General features: G+C 39.4%; 2 protein-coding genes across 8 annotated transcripts in view; both read left to right on the top strand.

Moving 5' to 3' along the window:
- The window catches only part of LOC108629755 (inward rectifier potassium channel 2), a 37,456-nt gene extending 34,919 nt beyond the window's left edge, over positions 1 to 2,537 (top strand). For all 3 annotated transcript variants that reach the window (XM_018032607.2, XM_026817568.1, XM_018032608.2), the window contains one exon: positions 2,451 to 2,537. The gene's annotated coding sequence lies outside the window, so the exon portion shown is untranslated. The remainder of the gene's footprint in view (positions 1 to 2,450) is intronic.
- Positions 2,538 to 2,847: 310 nt separating this feature from the next.
- LOC108629754 (uncharacterized) lies at positions 2,848 to 20,281 on the top strand. Of its 5 annotated transcripts, none has more exons than XM_026817565.1 (4): positions 4,709 to 5,119; positions 10,530 to 11,573; positions 13,972 to 15,029; positions 17,236 to 20,281. In XM_026817565.1, exons 2-4 carry the CDS (start codon positions 11,422 to 11,424, stop codon positions 18,414 to 18,416), a joined length of 2,391 nt encoding a protein of 796 aa, XP_026673366.1. In that variant the 5' UTR covers positions 4,709 to 5,119; positions 10,530 to 11,421; the 3' UTR covers positions 18,417 to 20,281. The 5 variants fall into 5 exon arrangements, with proteins under 5 accessions (XP_017888092.1, XP_026673366.1, XP_026673368.1 ...); XM_026817567.1 differs by lacking the exon at positions 10,530 to 11,573 and adding an exon at positions 13,066 to 13,175 and having other exon boundaries at positions 4,737 to 5,119; XM_018032606.2 differs by lacking the exon at positions 10,530 to 11,573 and adding an exon at positions 12,840 to 13,175 and having other exon boundaries at positions 4,737 to 5,119.
- The last annotated feature ends 142 nt before the right edge of the window (positions 20,282 to 20,423 follow it).

Here is a 20,423-nt window from a genome sequence, read left to right as displayed (position 1 = left end):
TAAGGGTTCATACAACCTTAAGTTAACACACTCCAAAATGGAATAAATTTTTTGATATCAGAGCAAACAACAATTTTCTGTGGAATGTAATAAAATTTATTTTACTATGCAATGTCTAAAGAGAAATGTTTATTAGAAAAGTTACATCGAAACATACAACAATTCTTCGATTTATCTCAGTTGTAGGCAACAAGTCATGGAAACCTGCATTGTATACTAAAGTAAGCTTGTATTCCATAAAAAATTATGTAGTTTGGTCTGGTATTAAAAAAATTATTTCATTTTGGAGTCTGTTCACTTAATACCTGTCTCGACTGTACACTGTACATGCATATGGGCGATGAGAATTTGGTGAACCGCGACCACGGTTGGAATAATTTATGTCACCGTGTCAGAGATAAGCAGTATTTAATTTGGCTAGTACACTCCAGTACACGAGTTTTAATACGAAACATTTATCGACTTTCTAAAATCGTTGATCAATATTTTATAATCATTGGTCATGAGAGTATGTCATTAAACAAGATATACGATTCTATCAGCCGTAGAATCTCTGTCAAAAGTTTAAGAAATGTATTACAAAGATGGTACATGGTTCTGGCACTTTTTGATTGGATTGTATCAGACTTGTAATTATTTACGTTGCCTGCATGCTCTATAGTACTTACTTTTTATTGTCCATCTTAAATAATATCCTCCAAGTTTATATTATTTCAGCTTTAAACTATTTTTAAAATATGCATTAACACTTAAATAAAATTATAAAATTATCGCACTGTGATATCTGAATTTTTTTATAAATAGAATCCAAATTTTGTCATTGAACATAAGAATTCAAAATGTAACAACTTTGTTAGTAGGCTCACAAAATTTCTACAATTTTATGAAGTGCTTTTATTCTGATCGGTACTGATATCTAATAATTATTAAAATATGAATACTTTCTCATTTACACTCTTCATTTAAGGATTCATAGAACCTTAAGAGTCTCTACACAATATTTCCCTGTACGTGCTCCATTTATTAAAACTATTCATTTTCCAGACAAAATGAATGCAAACTGCAATTAAAATTCGATTATTTTCTTATAGATATATAGACAATAATAATTGAGTACTCAGTGGAACGAGCCATCAAAAATTACTTGGAATAACACATACTGACTTGTTTGAGAAGAATAAAAACACTCGACAACCGAACACGACTGATATAAAATTTCAACAGAATCAATCAGAATTTTGTATCATTTTTATTTTCATTCTTTTTTTTTACTTCTGGACGGGAGTGTATTTTGCTGGACATTACAATATTATTCCGGGTACGATAAGCCCTCGAGAGTGTTCGATAACGAAAAATAAATCGATAATCTAAAAGGCGGATTAAAACGGAAATTCCATTTCTAATGAATCAGTCTTCATTAAATTTTTCCTCGAATACACAGGCCTTACATGATTCAAAGGTACATAGATTATTACCAGACGCGTAACAATCGGTAAAATCAGTAAAAACAAAATAATTATGTAACCGCTGATCGATGGCCTAATCTGTGACGACGTCATTCTTCCAAGTAAACTCGCGTACGTTTCCTGGCGCTCATTGTTTCTTTACGATTCCCAAGCGCATCGAGAATCTCAACGTTAACCCGCGTACAACATTGCATTCCTTGCACGTGAAAAAATAAAAAAAAATAGATAAACTCGGCCTTGCGTGGCATATCTCGGTGAAGGTATATTTTTAGACATTGGGATCATTACGATTTCGCGCGGGGACGCACCATTAATGACTCACTCGGGACGAGTATTTCATATTAATCACGTATTCGCCAAAAGAAAGATACCTCCGGTTACAGCTTCATTGATGAATAATTCCCTCGAATAATCCTTATTAATACATTTCATTGATTCCCAATTCCGTTTTCAATTCTTATCACTGAATTCTTACCGCATTAAACGTCCTCGTTTCCTGATATTCAAATACCTGTGACTTCATTTTTATACAATTCACAAATACTATCTATTTATCGATTCGTTCTCTGAACAAATTGAAGTTCTTACTATTACTATTCATTGAGATTAGAATTGATCAATTTTCTTAGGAATAAAATTACACATTATATTTCTGGGTTTTTTTAAATTCTGCCGAAACCGGAAGCAAAGAGCGTGTCGTCGATCCCCAGAACCTTTCTACGTGACGCATACCTCGACGTCCTCTTCATCCTCTCTCCCAATGCAAGGCTAAAAGACTCTAAATAGTCTAAATAAATGTTTTGTCATTTTCCTAAGAGAAATCCATTAGAATTCTACTTACAGCATTGCTTAAAAAAAATCATGTACACGTTTTTTTTTTATAAAGAAATTGAATATTAGACGTTTTAAAACGTGGGATATAAAAATCAGGCGTTGGTCACTTGGTATGTAATAAAACTAAGATGTAACGGTTACTGTGCGTAGGGACAAGGAACGTCGGTATTCCGCGAACGGAAGGGCGGTGTGAATGCCGGTGGAAAGTGAGAGGAAGCGAAGGAACGATGGCAGAAAACGATGGAACTTTACTGTTCGGCTGTGGCCGTGAGTCATCGTCGCGCGGTCCCGTCCATCGACTTCATTCATCCTCGTTACGAGACGAAAAAACGCGTCGCCGTTCGTGATTCGAACGAAAAAAAATAAGAAGGAGCGGACAGAGGTGGTGGGGTGATAGAACGGTCGGGTTCGTTTCGATTAAATCAAGCGAATTATCGAGTCGAGGCAAATATCGGTGAGCGAAGGTGTCAAGAAGTATAAAAAAAAAGGAACGGCTCGGAGGAGGATGAGTTCGATATTTTCGATGGAGGCTTATTCGTGCACGTGAAGCGACACAAGGTGGCATGGAGGAGCCACAGAAACTGTTCCGCCTCCCGGGGACCATCGAGGAGGAGGAGGAAAAGGACGTCGAGGTTCAAGGCCACCTGCCGTTACCGGAGAACCCGATCGCTGCCGACTCACCCTTGCTCGGGCAGAGGCACACGGGAACATTGTCCAGTTTGCATAGGAACGTCACCCTGGTCAGGGTTAGCACTCAAAGCAGCAGTATCGGTGGTGTCGGTCGGCAGGACTCTACCAGGTCAGTTGCTTGTGTCAATATTCCCTATATGAGTATTTTAACCTAGTCTCTAATTTATAATAATAATACAGACTGTATATTCATGACAATAATTGTGAATGAAATTTCGATTAGAATAGTAATACATATTATTCTGGACCTTCATTGAATGTAGAATATTATATTACAATATTAAATCCTACTTGACTAATTGGAGGAACTTGAGACTATTAATAATGATAGAAAATAATAGGACAGTGAGTCCGCATTTTCTGAAGCTAATCCGCGATGACTGGCGCGACCAGCGTATCCCTTGCACGTTTAATCCGCGGAGATAAATACAGTAGATAGCACCAGCAGCTAATAATTGGATTACTATACATAGTCCGTGTATGTACTTAAATAATATTATCCTCTTTACTAGCGATAGGAACAAGTGCTTCGCAAACGGGTTAGAACGCAAAGATTAATTAATAGAATTCAAACTATCTATAAGTATTTTGGTAAATAGAAACAGAACTCCTAATAAAATTCTATAATCAAACTTATGCCAGATAGAAGCAGAGAATATGGTGGATAAAAAAGAAACGAGTTAAAACCAAGTATTGGAAATGAAATATTATAAGTTTAATGAACAAATTGCTTGAAATCGACTATGCAATTCTGATTTTCAAGATCCGGGTACGATTTGTGAAAGATTCAATTTCTTTTAACATAAAAGTACTTCTAAGTATCTTTTCGAATGTTGTAAGTACTCATTCCGAGATTTGACATCAGTTTACATAAAATGAGTACTTTTCAAATATAATCATTAAAACATTATTACTTTTGAGTACTAATCAAAACTTACAAGATGAGACTTGGTTATTGAAATTGACTCGGGAATACATGTTGAACTTGAACCCATTCCTAGTCTTTACACCTGTTCATTATTATCGTAGGAAGATTAATGGATTTATACTTGACAAATAATAGTTAAGAAAGACTCGAATACATTTTCCTCCAAATATGATACGATCTTCAAGAATATTTTTAATTACTTACATGAGATCCTTGATACTAAAAAAAAAATAATAAATTATATGGAGCTTCCATACATGGAAGGTTCCTAACGAGGAAGATTTTCCAACAGCTATCTGTTTAAGTGGATTCAAATTTAATTCGCTGTTAAGTCGTTAGGAGTTTCGCGCGATAAGACGGATGCGCACGAGGGAAAATCGCGAAGATGTACAGGTCTGGATCGTCTTTCATTCAGGAAACGGAAATCTGATACGCCGAGCGAAATCGCGTTGCGAATTTCCGTGATTAAGTTCGGCCGCGATTGCAGATTAGTTCGCCACTTGCGCGACCTTTTGAATCGGACAAGGTGAATCGTGAAATCTGCTAACTAGTTGTCGCGCTTAATTAATTAATTTTTAACTGATAATTTAACTCAGTTAACGATATAATTTAATAGTCTAATACTTAATAAAAGAAATTAGTTAAAACTACTTATTTCTTGGAATATTGAAACTTTTACGACCGATTATGCATGCTACCTCGAAAAACAATTTTCTTGTTCGTTTTTAGCGAATCGAGTCGAAAACAGATAAATTATCAGCGAAGGTCACACGTTGTTCGCGAATTTTCGAGTTCATGTTTCCGTTCCGCTGATAAATGACGACGGTCGATCCGCGATAGGTGAATTAGTGGCATAAGAGTACACATTGCAGTATGTGAACGCAACGAGTACGAAGGCCCGTTAATCAACCGCGTGAAATTTACATACATATAACGTGTCCTCCGCTTGTGTTAATAGACTACCGACAACCATAAATCGCATCTGTTCAAACGATAGACGTCGCAATAATTATGAAAATATTGAGTGCGTCCATAAATCATGTTGATGGGACTGTTAGGATAGTTCGGGACTTGTATGAGTTTACATACAGTGCAAGTGCGTAATCAAAGGGCGAAGGTTCAAAGAAATAGATGGTTTAATAAGTGTCTGTTGTTAGAGACAATGATAGGAATCCGTTCAATTTTTCTTATTAAGTATCAGGTACGCAGGTTTAATTAGCCATTCCATTTCTTGTATTAATTCGCGTTCATTTGAATTAATTACCATCGAACAGATTTTAAATAAATACAATTCAACTAAAGAAATTAAATTCATATACGTACCTAGGTATGAAATTCATATGCCCATCTCCAGGTATATGAATTTAATTTCTTTAGATGAATTGTGAATTGATAAACTAACAACTTGCATCCCGCAGAAAAGTATATTGTTTACTCCGATATTGAAAAAGTTATTCTAGTTCAGAGTACGTCAACTCAATATCCGACTACATACGTCAGTCGCTAACTGTGAGATAAAAATTATTCAATATTTAACCCTCAATATCGAATTGTCTTCACTCTTAAAAGCATTTGCACTCGATAAATTTGCTCAATAGTTGCAAATAGACTGTCTCCAAGGAAAAATCATTTGACCAAACATAAGCCGTGGCCGATATATCTATCTACTATTTTTATTCCGGCTATTTAAAATCACAGCACCTGGCGCCAAACGATGCTCAGAATTGTTTCCTCAAACAAAAGCTGTAGATCACCTCTTTAACCGGGAATTTGAGATAGCCTGGGAACTGTTCACGTGATCCGCGAACCGAGCCGCTGTTTTGTTTGGTAATTGTCAAGCGATTACGGCTGCTTTGCAGCCCAGTCACTGATACGTCGTCTCTTTCGTATGCAAAGTAGATGTTTCCGGTGTTTCGCGCAGCGGGTCTCGACGAAATCGAAATCATTGCTTGCCGCGATCTTACGTATACGTAATCGCGACGGTCGTCATTATCAGTAACGCTAATGCAGTATCACGCTGTTACTTTTATTTCCTTATCATTGTGTACCCTAAGTACTTTGTTCTATCATTATATCAACGTTAAAGTGATTACAGTTGTCATAATCAACGTTTTAGAGCAGGGGTGACGAGCTCCTTCCACTTTGTAATTTTCAACTCCTACTTTTGGCTCAGCTGTTTCTCCTATTAGTGAACTGTTAGATACGTTCTGCATTTTTTCAGCTCTCAATCATGAATATAGGACAAATTAATTAGTTAATAATTAACAGTCTTATGGAGCATTACTCAATTTTGCAATCTATGAGTTTGAAATAAATATATTATTTGTATAGTACATATGCGAGTTTCTTCAGAATTTTTGACACGTTAGATTAAAAAAACAATTCCCTAAAATATCCCTTCATGTCTGAGCAAACTTTATGAATTCGCCTCGTAAGACTTTATATATTGTAGAAATAAGAAGGAGAAAGAAAGAGACGGAGGTACGTCATTAGGCTTATTTTCTAGCACTGAGAAACTATAGTGAGGCTCATTCAACATAGCACGAACTAGTCACGTTATTATAATGATAGTGAAATTTTTCATGGTCCTCTGTAATAGAATAAAAATTTCTAGGGTCAAATCATTCAGAGTATATGAATGAAATGATTATTCCATTCATAAACGTACAAGTTGTAATACATGTGATTTGCAAGATGAGTCAATGAGAAATGATCCTACTCACTGACCCTCAGTTTCAGCTTGTTAAAATATATTTTTAAACAATATTTTTCAAAGTAATGAAGAATTCACGTAGGACTCGTGTTAATCAAATGATCACATTATGCACGATGTATCAAATTTATTGTCACTAGTGTGAATTAAATCTATGTCTGTGGCATTTGTTTCTGTGACTGAGCTCCTAGACAATTCCTGTGATTCTATTTTTAATGAGGCAACCTTTTTTACATTTCCTAATACATAATATATTGTTTATATACTTTCTTTAACATAACTATAAGCAATTCAAGAAATTCATTCAGAATTCGAATAGAAAAAGCTGAAACGAACCCTCAGTATCAATGATTTCGTTTATCAACAACATTTGATTCAGAACTTAGTCGCTAATAAGCTTATTGTTAAACGTTGATGTGACTAAATTCCAAGGAAAAAAAACGAAAATGATCAAATATTAATTTACATTGACTCACCCCGTATGAAACCATTCTAAAACATTCAGATGAAAATCGGCGGATGAAAATGTCAAGTAGGAACAACTTCTCACTGAGAGGTGAACAATTTTTCATACGCGTTTGAAAATCCTTGGCGTGGCCGAACCTCGCGGCTCGTCCGATCTCGTTAGTTTAATTAAAACCTCGTTATCGAAGTGGACGTCGACGTCGCGGTCGGATAGCTCGCGTTCAGCTCGACCCACAGTGTACTTACACTCGTTACACCCGACGACGACGTTGACGCGCGCCCGTGAACGACTCGAGATCGGACCGGAAGTTATGTCGAACCGCGGTAGACCGGCCGTTCCTGCCCGGTCGTCGAGCAAGCCCGTGACTCGAGACAGCTGGTTGGTTTCGCAAGACGAGGTAGAATGCAAATGCATACATTCTGATTTTATGTACAAAAGGAAATTAGCAAGTGAAACTAAATAAATCGAGTATATTCGTAAATTGAAGTCATCGCATGAAAGAATACGTGATCTTTTAAAGTGACTTTTTCTCAGAGGATTTATTTAATGTTCAAGGAAGATAAATCCTGTTCACAAGTAGATGCAAGTTTCAACGAAATGATTTTACGTCACGAGGTTTATTTTACATAATGAATTCATGTAGAATTCCAAGATGGAGAATAAATAAGATCGAGCTAATGTGCTTTTTATATGGCATTGTACTTATTGATTGACAGTGATTGCTTGTCACTTAGTACATATTAATTAATTAACCGGTAGCAAGAAACAACAAGAGCGTTCTCGGTAGAACCTGTTCCGAGACTCGATTTGCATGCAATTAGCCGCCACTTTTAATTCTCTTTTCCAGCTTCATATCATAAATACATAATACGTAGGGATGGGATCAAGTACCTTGCAAACGGATTTGAACTTTGATCGATTGAATTCAAACTCTCTATAAGTATTTCGGAAAATAGAAACAGCCACACTCCTAAGCAGTCAATATGATGGATAAAAAAAGAACAGGCTAAAACCAAGTTTTGTAAATTAAATATTATTCTTAAATAGTTAAGAATTTAATAAATGAAGTGCTTAAAACCAGTTATGTAATTCTGGTTTCAAAGATTCAGAGACTACTTGCAAAGGATTCAAGTCCTTTTATTTGTAAGTAATCATTCCTCGGATATCAGTTTGCATAAAATGAATACTGTTCAAATATAATCATTGAAACATTATTGCCTTTAAGTATTAATAGAAATCCATAATATGAAGCTTGGTAATTGAAATCGATTTGAGTTCGTGAGAACAAATTGAACTTAATCCCATCTCTAATAATAAGTAAGATAAGTGTCCCAATTTCTACTCAATTAAGCATGATTTCGCTATCAACCCAATATAAAAAGCAATTTATTAATCAAACATTATAATGCAAATTGTGGAACTTAAATATGCATTGAGACAAATTGGGCAAAGATCATTTATAATCCATTTTTAAAATGAAGTCTTGAAATACACAGCTTTTGAGTTTCTACTTACGATCAGTCTAAACTTGTCGCTATTTCTACTCATCTATGTCTGTATTCCTACTCATCAGTAAGAAAATCTCTACTTTTACCCAAGCCATGTCAATTTCTACTGAGATCGTCAAATATATATATTTATCTTACTAATGTAAATGTATAGACTACTAATTATATTGAACTTGACCCCATCTATAATAATAAGTACAATCAATATCTAAAAAGTCAGATGAACTCTTGTCCCTTCGATTTCGCTGTACAATTTTATCAGTAAAAACAGCGTTCAAGAAGTAGATATAATTTAGTTGTACATACAAACGCGCGTGAGACTCGTTGTCAGAATTGGTATCGTTCTCAATTGACGCCTACGAGCGGTACGAGCTCTTCCACTATACTATGGGATAGCGCCATTATAATGCGCACCGAGTAAATTAGCACCGACTAATGCGATTCATCGTTGCCCGCGCTAATCGAGCCCTTCCGGCTGCCCAAATATTCTTCTAAGCAACTCCAATCGAACTTAAACAACGAAGAAGATTCGTTCGAAGGAATGTCCGTGAGAAACCAGGCTACGCGAGATGATAACGACTAATTGCAGGAAAGACAGCAGTTTTTTTTTAAGCGATAAGCTAGATTGCAAGATAAATCGAAGAGATTGTAAGACCTGCAGAAGACCTTGGAAAACAGTAATTTCATGAAACTGCGATGAAACGAGTATATCAATACTCCGTTACAGAATTATTTGTCAACCAATAAGAACATCTTTATTGCTCATCGATTTTACAATAAATAATCTGTACACGTGCAATTAAATTAATAAAATTCTAATAAAAAAATCTACAAAAATTAGCTTCATACATTTTTTATATTACACGTCACGTGCATTACTTCGATCAATCGCATTCTATTAACTTTTCCCTTCGATCAATCAAGCAGCACGAATTATCGAACTCGTAAGGCGAAGTGTTCAATAACTTTTCTAGTTGGAACAATAATTTTACAACTGATACGCCTGTTCGCTGCGGTATCACTCGAGGTACTTCGTTAATAGCTGATTCGTGCTCTGAAGACACGAACGGGAATGCACCTACATTATTATATAATGATCAGTCTATACCGTTCGCTGATGGAGGATCCATTTTCATCCGAAATCAGCGAATTCAAATGCTCGGCGGCGATAAGATGGTTGCAGGTTGATAAGAGCTACCGCCGGACTTTCAGTCAGTGAAACGAGTCGGCCGGCGGGACACGGAACGTCTCGCGATGTCACGGCCCGCGGGGACGTTATCACCGAACGGAGTGCATCGCGGCGAAAATCGGCCGCAGATAATACTATACGAAAGAGGCGAGTGTATCATCGTATAAAAAGTTGTTTTCTCCAAAAATCGTCCACTTCACGCGGCATTAAAATCGCGGAACGATAAGCGTTACGTTTAATATCCCGTTCGCGAATCACGGCTCGAATCGGTACATTAAAAAGTCGCCATCCGTAACGAGAGTTTGTAGTTTGGACACCTCCGAGCGTTGTACCACCAGGATCGTTGTTTGCCTCTTTACTTAAAACAATTCCACTGTTTGCTTCACAAAAGGAGTGTTAAGTATTCTTTACGGAGAAGTGTGTTGGTAAAAAAATTTTCCGTAATTGCGAAGCGTTTTATTTATAAAAATTGGTAACCGAGGGAGCGTAAATAAAAATGGTTTCAGAGAGAATAGAGTTAATAAGGTAAAAATCAAAGAAAAGTGTCGTTATCGCTGATAAGGAGGCGGGGGGAGAAACAATCGGTATTAATGGGAGACGCGTTCCGCGTGACGCAGTCAGTCCATTTCCTCGCAAATGAAAAGAGCAAACGTTATTGTTAGTGGCTGATAAGTGGAGACCGCTGGCCAGGTATCGTCTGGCCTCGTATAAGACAACCTGCATCATTGCTTCCAGATCAGTAGATCCTCCACCATCAAACTCCGAACATCTAATCATCATAGTCAACAGCGAAGTGTGCATAGGTAGGACAGCGTGACGAAATTAGACGAGACTGGCAAACTCTAAGAAGGATTCGATTATTCGGAAGAGAGTACTTAACAGCTTCAGAAGAGCCCAATTTGATAAGAATCTGTGACTAATGGGATCGATAAGTCGGTCGATTTCTTAAGAAGAGAAGTCTAACAGTATAAAAGGAGTGACTGGTCAGTGAGTTTTGTCAGCCGTGTTCGCGTCTGCAGCGAAGAAATTCAGAAATAATCTCTCTTTGGCCCGGTTACCGCAACGACAGATTGAAAACAATAAGTGAAAGGGACGATAATTATTTAATTATAATTATTGCACGATTATCGAATATCAAGAGATAAGGGGAAAAATAATTGAATTATTTGTTTAAAAATATTAATCGTCTACAGTGCAATAATATCTCTCGATTATCAGCATTGTTATCAGCAATCGTGAAAAAATCTCAAGATGGATTATTTATCAATTACGTAACTGCTGGGAAAAATTGTTCCATTGAATATTTTTCGATTTTCTCAAGTGCATCGACAGGCGCGTTATAGAAATTCCTTCGTGATAAATTGCACGGTTATCTGCAATCTTAAGAACGTGCAATAAGGAGAGGTGTTTGCTCGATAAAACTGGGAAAAAAAAGTCCTTTGGACACTTATCCTTTCCCGATAAGAAACGAGAACTTGTGACTGCATCGGTTAAAGCCTTTGGCAAACACTTGAGTGACTGACAACAAAAATACGTCATTTGAGCTTTGAACGAAAGATGTGGAGGAACGCGTGAGGCTGAACGAAAACCGAACTCGTGATTAAGAGGGAATTTTTAGAGAAAGAAGATGGAAAATACAATGAATGGAAACGAGTCAAAGAGTCCTATTTCGAGCGTGAAGTCGTCTTCGCCAGATGGGGACGAGAAACAAATTCTGTTGTCGAATAAAACCGCGCCGGTTATAGTTAAAGTGATCAGGAGCTCGTCGTCCAGAAGCAGGTAAAACTGGAAAATACAAGATTAAAATAAAATTCCCCCGATAGCTGCTTTTTTAAAAATTACATACATCAATCTCGACAAATTTAAATTGTCGTATCTGGAAAATTAAATCTACAGAAAATATAATAATACATAAATTTTTTATCTGACACTATAGACATTTTATTTTGTGCAATTCAGTAACAAGTTCGGGTGAACGTGCATAATCAATCTTTGAAATTAGTTTGTAATTGCCATTAAAAACCAGTTTTCATCATAGTTTGACGTTTATAGTCTCATATATCATATCGCCGCACGCGTAAGCAGTTTTGCGCAGTTAATAAATGTAATTGCGGTATCAGTTATTCATTAATGCGTCCTCTTTCGGATTCCCCTGCCTCGAGTTTCTGCACGCTGTGTAGACACGTATGTACCTATACTACGTTTGTTTGCGAGCCGCGCGTTAATTCGATAAGAGACCACATTTCAACTGGTCAGTATCTCGCAGCATTCGTTCAATTGCCCGGCCAAACAACCCTCGACAGTATGAGGAAGTAATTACATACTTAAAACGTCGAACGAATTCGACCAGATATTTCGCGCTTCTCTTAATCGATAAGTGCTAATACAACTATCGCATCTTTGAAAAAAAATAGAAAGAGCCTTCAGAATTGTTTTCAAGGCCCACCTTAGATAATCGTTACATCCCGATGACACAATTTCTATCGTGTCGCTCGTAAATTTAGAAGAAGAAAAAAGTCACGCCGTTTCGTTGCTGAACTATCTTTATCGCCGGTTACCGATAACGATCGACCGATATCTCGACGAATTGTTCGAGGTCGCGGAATATCGTCCGACTGCACCAAAGTGGTAAATCCAATAAAAATAATCGCAAACGAAGAGATAAAAATCTTAGAATATAAGACGAAGTTAGGATCCAGAAAACGTATGGATCTTCAAAATTCGATGGGGCTTAATAATGAATCGGGTAGCTGACCGCGTGTCGACGACTCGCCGATTGATTTACTCGCGGCAATAAATAAATTGGTAGATAACAGTTGCTCGGTTATCATGGTGAGTCAAAATGGCGACTTCCTTTTGACCGTACGAAAGGGTGGCCAGCAAGAATGTCTCAGTCGGATCATCGAACCGGCCGCGGACGATGTACATATTTCAAACACGCGATGCACCCGCGGTCTCATATACGTTCGCTCTGTATTTCGCCCGTTCACGATAAGATTCGATACAATTTTACGTGCAATAGTTAGTTATCTTCGATATCTATAGAATTTCAAGTAGCCAAGGAGAAAGTGGGAACAGTGGGCCTGATAAAACAGCTCTTCGATCCTCTTGTTATTGCCGTAAACATTTTCGTCAGTGAGAATACAACGTTCGGAGATACGGTTTGCGTTTGGATTAGAGTAAGAACGGTCGCGTGTCTTCTCGAAAATCAGAGCTAACCGGAGTGAGATAAGGATGAACTTGTTGTTAAAGAGACATTTGGCTTGGTCAGGTTCGAGATAGAACGTGCGTGTGTGTGACCCGTAAGCTCCCCGGCCGATTAAGTGATCTCTGTGATGGAAAGCTTCAAGAACGATGACGTACAATGCGAAGAGATCCATCGTGAGTACTTCTTTTCAAGTTCATACAGACAAATAAGAAAAGGAATTAAGCGCGAGATCTCTGAAATTTTCCATACCGTCTGATCCTCTCGCATGTGTTTCGTTAGCTATGCAAAGGTGCACGCGCGCGACGAGGGAAAATATGCAACGGCATTAATCGGTGGCATACGCGCGATAGAGAATCGCAACTAGAATTTTCATAACGAGTCCGATTCGTTTGCGAATAAGGAAAGATCGAGTCGACAGGTGAAGAACAATGCGATCTTCGAAATTTGTTATTCAAATGGCCAACCTGATCTCCTCCGTGGAATATCGTCGCAGGCCTTGGCGACGATTCGCTTGACCGTCGCACCGCGTCAATAATTTATTCCCACTGTTGTGCAACAGATGAAAAAAAAGAAGTGTCTCATCGCGTGCGAACGAGTGTCATACATTTGGGAGACTCGACTTTCGCATCACAAAGCCCCTTACGAATCCTTAATTAGGCTCCTCTTTAAATATGCCTGAAGGAAGCTCTCAATTGTTCCTTTATCTCTTATTGTTAACTGTTTTTCTAATTGTCCGATAAATCGCTCTATTCAAGGCTCGTTATCGATTTTTTTTAATCGTTTCAGTAACAAGTTTCGTTATGTAATAACTCCTTCTGCTTCATCTTTCTCTAGTTTCAAGAATTTTATAAATTTCTTTCCTATTATTTTCTGTAAATTGCAGTTGATGAAAAATTGTCGAAAGTTAAAATCTACAAATGGAAAGAATCTCGCCACTTCTGATTTAGATGGACGAATATTAATTTTCAGGAGCCGGTTCAGAGCGGGGCCAACGCGGAAGCTTCGCCGCCGCGCGGTCCTGAAGAACGGCGATTGCAACGTTCTCCAATCGCGCATCTCGAAGCGTTCCTGGCGTTTCATCAAGGACATCTTCACGACCCTAGTGGACGCGCAGTGGCGTTGGACGCTGCTCTGCTTCAGCCTGAGCTTCATGCTCTCGTGGCTGGGGTTCGCGGTGATCTGGTGGCTGATCGCGTTCACCCACGGTGACTTCGAGGAGGCTCACCTGCCGCCGTTCCAAACCGAGAACAACTGGACGCCGTGCGTCTACAACATCTTCTCGTTCACCAGCTGCTTCCTGTTCAGCATCGAGACGCAGCACACGATCGGCTACGGTAGCCGGTCGACCACCGAAGAATGCCCCGAGGCGATCTTCGTCATGTGCGTGCAGAGCATCGCCGGAGTGATGATACAGGCGTTCATGGTCGGGATAGTATTCGCGAAGATGAGCAGACCGAAGAAACGTACGCAGACGTTGCTGTTCTCGACGAACGCGGTGATCTGCCAAAGAGACGGCGAGCTCTGTTTGATGTTCCGCGTGGGCGACATGAGGAAGAGCCACATAATCGGTGCCGCGGTACGAGCGCAGCTGATTCGCTCGAGGACTACCAAAGAGGGCGAGGTTCTGTCGCAGAATCAGTTGGAACTGTCTGTGGGTACCGATGGCCAGAACGGGAATCTGTTTTTCATCTGGCCGACCACCATCGTGCACAAGATCAACGCTGAATCACCGTTTTATAATATGTCAGCCGAAGACATGCTCACGCAGAGGTTCGAGGTGGTGGCCATTCTCGAGGGTACCATCGAGTCCACGGGACAGACCACTCAGGCCAGGTCTAGCTACCTGCCGCAGGAGATTCTATGGGGGCATAGGTTCGAGCCGATGGTCATGTACTCGAAGGAGAGGCAGGGTTACGAGGTGGATTACTCGTTGTTCAACAGCACCACACAGGTCGACACGCCTCTGTGCTCGGGCAGGGAGCTCGCTGAGTTTTACAAAGTACAAGAAGAACTCCGTCATGGAAACGGTAAGTGCGTTGTTACCTTCCTGTTCATTAGTATTACCGCGAGACGCGATAGAAAATAGAAGATTGTATTTAATGAACATAGATTCAGGGGTAAATCAATGAGTAATAAACGTTGTTAGATATTATCGAACGGACTAACGACGGATTAGGAAAACAAGTGTTTATTAGTTAGATGACCAGACACGCATGACACACGACTAGAATAGGCATCATGTGCTATTAAAAATGCCATAGTGTAGATTAAATTGAAATAGCGAGAATATCACCCCTGTGTCACGGAAGCCCGTGCACGAACGCCGTCCAACTTTTACTAGACCGTAATGTCCGGTGTAATTAAAAATTTCCGTCATGCGTCCAGCGGCACGACACGCCAATAACACGTTACAAAACAACCACTAACTATACAACAAGGCCGACCACGTGCTCTAATTGGGATGCACATGCGAATCAAACTAATCGATACCCGACCATCCGCTCGCCTCGTGCTCATGCTCCAGCGTCTCTGCTTCTTATGCTGTCTGTTCTTACTGTTAGCCCTTCCACGTGTTCCTCGTTTCCCAAACGCACGCACGTCTTATCCATATAAAAATGTATACACGTCGTTTCAATATAAAATATACAACTTATATTTATATTTATTAATTGATTCCCTTTCGAGCTACTCCATATACGTACACACTTTTATTTTTTAATCCCAACTCCTCTGGCGATTTCTTTTTTCCACTCTTTTTCTTATTCTGTCTTTCTCTTTATTTCACATATCGCCCTGTATCATTTCTCTTCCTCACTACCCTTTATCTTTATTGTTTGCTTCCCAATGGCTCTTCCATTGGTCTCCCTTCCGTCTTAACCATAAAATCTCTCCTCTCTTTTTCCCACCTCGAACCTCCTTCCTTTATCCACATCCTTTTCCTTCCCTCAACTTCTCCTTATATTTCCATCCTCTTTTCGTCCTTCCAATCTATCCAATATAGAAATGTGTATTTGGAATATCGTTGTTACATTAACATTTTTCAATCCTTTCAGATTTCCAATCCCATTTTATAATAGAGGAACCCAATCCATAATGCGATGCTCGAACATATAAAACTTGAGTTAATAAAGGAACGGGGTTTTTCTTGCTCGGTGCTTTTTGTTGCTTGTGCATGCTTTTACTCCTTCACGTGTCCGTCTCTCTGACTCTGTTGGTGCTGGTGTATACCGTAGATGGAGTCCTGCGGAAAATTCCTAGCGAGCCAAAATCCGCGCCGGTGATATCGAACGCCAACCAAGCGGACGCCACCGCCACCGAGGAGTTCCTTGCCTCGCAAGGGTACTCCTCCTACGGAGCATCGAAGCTTCACATTGACATTCCATCCATCGACGACTGCCCGGGACTGTGAACGAACGTACTCGCGCCCCGACGGACGCTAATGCAAGTCGCGGGGCGAGGAAGCAAGAGAGTGCAATCGATAGACAGAAGGGAGGAAACCAAAGATTCGGGAGGAGAACCGAAACGTAGAATTTTCCGGGGCTTCGGGATAATAAGATCGATTAAGAGTCCCTTCTATCGGGTGTTTGTGTGTCTGTCCTTCGTTTCGTTGCCCTGATACATCGTGACTATTCGTCCAGCGCTGACTGTGAGCGTCGTTTTACAATGCGTCAAGGGCTCTGGTAAAGGGTGAATCTTTAAAGGGACTCGCAACTTAGCCTTAAAATCACAACTCCATGACCTATTTGTTATAAAATTTGTACTGGATCGTCTGCTAAATAAATTCAATCAGAAATGTTACACGTCCTTTAATAAATCGTTCAAAAACTTTTGATTAACTTCTAGATTCCTTTATTGTAAGAACCCACGATGTATAATTTTGTTGCGAATCCCCTTAAGCTGAAATAATCGCTAAGCCACGTTTCCTAATTACTTCATCTTAAACACCTTCGCTGCCACGTCTTTGATCAGTCACAATTATTTATTTATACTACGTCCAACGATTCTATTCTCTCTTCTTAAAACGAAACTTAAAATGTTTTATTCACTCTAACTAATAAATTCGCTATAAACGTCTACGGACGTGTTTAACAGCCTGGTTCTCTAAAAAAGAGTGTCAAAAATTTTGAAATGCGTTTTCAACTAACCGACCTGAGTTCGAACTGTTAGAGGCTCCACTCGACAAAATCGCTATTTGGAGACTCGAATCGGTCTAAGCGGAAGGCAAATTTACAGGTGTGATAGTGGACGAGGACTTTCTGTCGGAGTCTTGTCAGGACACCCATTACCACTACGGTCATCGGCCACTGATAGTGACCAATCATCAACCGGGTCATCATCCACTGATTAACTACACGGACAGCGGGAGAAGCGAGACGAGCGCAGACGAGGCGAGTCCTTGTCGCAACGCCTGTAGGGACTCGAGCTGCCACGGGCCTCCGATACCGAACCGGGACCACGATCGTGGTCAATACAAAATATTCGATTTGGACCCAGACGGTATCCAAGTGATGGGTGAGACAGAACTGCAGCATCTGCCGGAGGCAGTGAACAAGGAGATCCTGCGAAATAGTCGGGAGATCATCTTCGAGGAGCCGGAAGCGTCGAGAGAAGGAAGCCCGCTGTTATTAAAATCGAACAGTAAAAGAAATATACTGAGACACCCGCTTCTAGACGAGGAGAGGAAATCTCTGAACAGTTCGAAGAGGAATTTGTATCACAAGAACATACTGAGAAGTTTCGAGGAAGATAAAAGATCTCTGGATGGATCCAGGAGGAATCTAAACGGGTCCAGGAGGTATTTATTGATACCCTTGGATGACAAGAAGGCGGAGATCGGTAACAGGGAGAGTTTCAGACGACACACGGGCAGTAGAGAAAGACTGAACGCCATTAGAAGGAACATCAGTGCAAAGGGGTCAAGGGAGATCGAGCACGACGCCAGAGGAAGAGTGAACTCGACTGACGACAGGCTGATGATCGAGATGGAAAAATCTGTTAAATCTCCGCGACAGCAAGAGATTATAGCCGAGAGCAATAGAACATCGATATCGGACCCTAATTTGTCTCCGAACGCGTACATCCCTCCGTTGAAGAACCATGAGTCTCCGCTTATAGCGTTACCGATCTCTCCAATGTCCGACGCCTCGCCAGAGTCTGGTTTTTACGAAGGGACCCAGTGGAGTTCCAGTCCGGAATACATTAGAAAGGATCTACAGCTCCCGCACGAGTCTACGATCACGCGGAACAGAAGAAGCTACGAGAATGCTCAACTACAGGACGTGAACGAGGTCCTGTCTAGGCCCAACAGTGATAACAGCTCGCTGGACAGCGAGGGATCCACCAAGAATATGGCGAACGACGGTGGTCCGCGTACATACGAAAAGAAGCAGGCGATTTCCTATACGAGCGTTTGAGGAAAGTGTGCCTTTCTCCTTTAGAAACGGTTCTCGAGTGCCAGTGCCAGAACTGATGTTTGGCAACCGCACCCGATTCTCAACTGATCAGTGATTTTCTATTATCAAAAATCGTTCTTCAAATACTGATTCCTCTGTTCCATTCATTTACATCAGGTTCAGTTCTACGAATCATTCGATCGGTTTTACTCGAGCGCGTACGAGAACAAACGTGATAGAGAAGAAGTGGACATGCGAACGAAGGTACGCAATTATTATCGAATTCGTGATATTAAACCGCGGGCCGGTTGTACACGTAATTTAGTGAAACGAATCTGTCGGGAAGGAACATGACCATGAAAGATTCCCGGACGATTTCACGAAGGGAGCACGCAACGCTTAGACACTACGAAACTTTTCTAGTTAAATTGTATCCAATCAACGAATCGCGCGATCGTTAAATAATAATTGAATCGAGACCTCGGTAGTAGACTAAGCGAGCGAAGTCTCTAGGTTCGTTAGATTTAGACTTATGACAAGGATAGACGATCGAGGGATATATTTTTGCAATTTAGAACGTACAAACGGTAGGTTGTTAAGTTGACGACGATCGACTCAAGTCCTCGAGCTAATTACTATTTCTACGTTTAACGAGACGAGAAAGTAACTCGAACTTTCCACACGCCATTTATTAATATATTTAGATATCGTGTTAACTGAAACGTCGACAATAAGCGAGATAAATCGTATCAGTAGGAAAAGTACACGTCGTATTTAGCGGTTCAACTGGATAAGAATGTACGCAAAGTGCCTTATTAACTCTATCGTCGCGAGAACAAAAGTGATACAGTGTTTCCATCATCGGGATACAATTAGCGTTTGTTAATATTTATTGCTTCCACGTATTTTAAGCGCTAGCTCGACGTTTGTATGCAGTGTGGTTCGTCTGGTATCACCACCTCGATTTTCGTCGTTATTATTATACATAGCAGAGAATGTTTATATATAATGTTGAATGGTTTCGAGAGAGAGTGTAATAATAACGATAAAAATCGGAATAAAATAGTATTCTCTCGTGAACCGCTCTGTATATTAAAAACGTTCCCAGTAAGAAATTTAAATAAACAAATCCATAGAGAGAACTTATAAAAATAATTTGTATAAGAATAGCAGAGTAATTTTGCTTAAACATTTAAATTCAGAAATCTCTTATGTTTATAATAATATATTTGAGAAAACTGGTGTAAAGTTTTCAATTCTAAATATCATAATTAATTACACTATGTAATACGAAATTTATTTTGCAACATCCACTATGTGATTCTTATAGAGTTTCTCATACATGTAATCGTAAACATCATCAACTGTAAAAATGCATGACTATCAAGAAAAGTGAAATATTACATGTTTCTGTAAATGGTTTCTTACTTAGAAACGACTGTGCTCGTTTTTGGCATAGGAAATTCTATAAGAATTATGTTTTGTGTTGTATTGAGATGTTATTTAAGGAGCACCAAAAGTAAAGACTGATCGAATTGTTCAAACAAACATGAGGAACAAATTGAATAAATGATAAATGAATATAAATTGCCAAATTGTTCTGATTAAAATAAATAGGAAGCAGATGTTCTCTTTATGCATTTTTTTAATCGAATGAGTAAAAGACACTATGAAGAGAGTGAATGTATGAAATCGACTCGATTTCGATCATCCATGAGGTGAGCCGAATGAAATTGTTCTGATATTATCTAAGCGGAGGGGAACCTCGGTACGAACAACGTGATATGGTAGCTCTGAGTGTTCTTCAGAGATATGGATACCTGCCATCGTGACTTCTAGCGTAATTTGTGAAAACATTATTTGTAATAAAGACCATTTGAAACCTACATTGCCTGTATACTCCTTCCTTCATATTATCGATAATCTATACGATTTTGGTTAAAACATTCATATTCAAATTCTAAATCTCGAAACTGTAAAACAATTTAAACAGTCTTAAATATTTTAATTTATATTTTTAATTGGATA

The sequence above is a fragment of the Ceratina calcarata genome, unplaced genomic scaffold (assembly GCF_001652005.2).
Source record: "Ceratina calcarata isolate Rehan_Ccalc_2016 unplaced genomic scaffold, ASM165200v1 scaffold586.2, whole genome shotgun sequence".
NCBI classification, from domain to species: Eukaryota; Metazoa; Arthropoda; class Insecta; order Hymenoptera; family Apidae; genus Ceratina; species Ceratina calcarata.
The sequence above is the reverse complement of the archived record's forward strand: the minus strand, read 5'-3'. Positions and strand labels throughout refer to the sequence as shown.

What these genes read in the sequence shown, in the direction of transcription:
- LOC108629754 (XM_018032603.2), top strand. Translation starts at nt 2,864, where the DNA reads ATGGAGGAGCCACAGAAACTGTTCCGCCTCCCGGGGACCATCGAGGAG. An exon ending in GGTCGGCAGGACTCTACCAG is followed by an intron (nt 3,100 to 13,971) that starts GTCAGTTGCTTG and finishes ATTAATTTTCAG; the next exon opens with GAGCCGGTTCAGAGCGGGGC. An exon ending in AGAACTCCGTCATGGAAACG is followed by an intron (nt 15,030 to 17,235) that starts GTAAGTGCGTTG and finishes GCAAATTTACAG; the next exon opens with GTGTGATAGTGGACGAGGAC.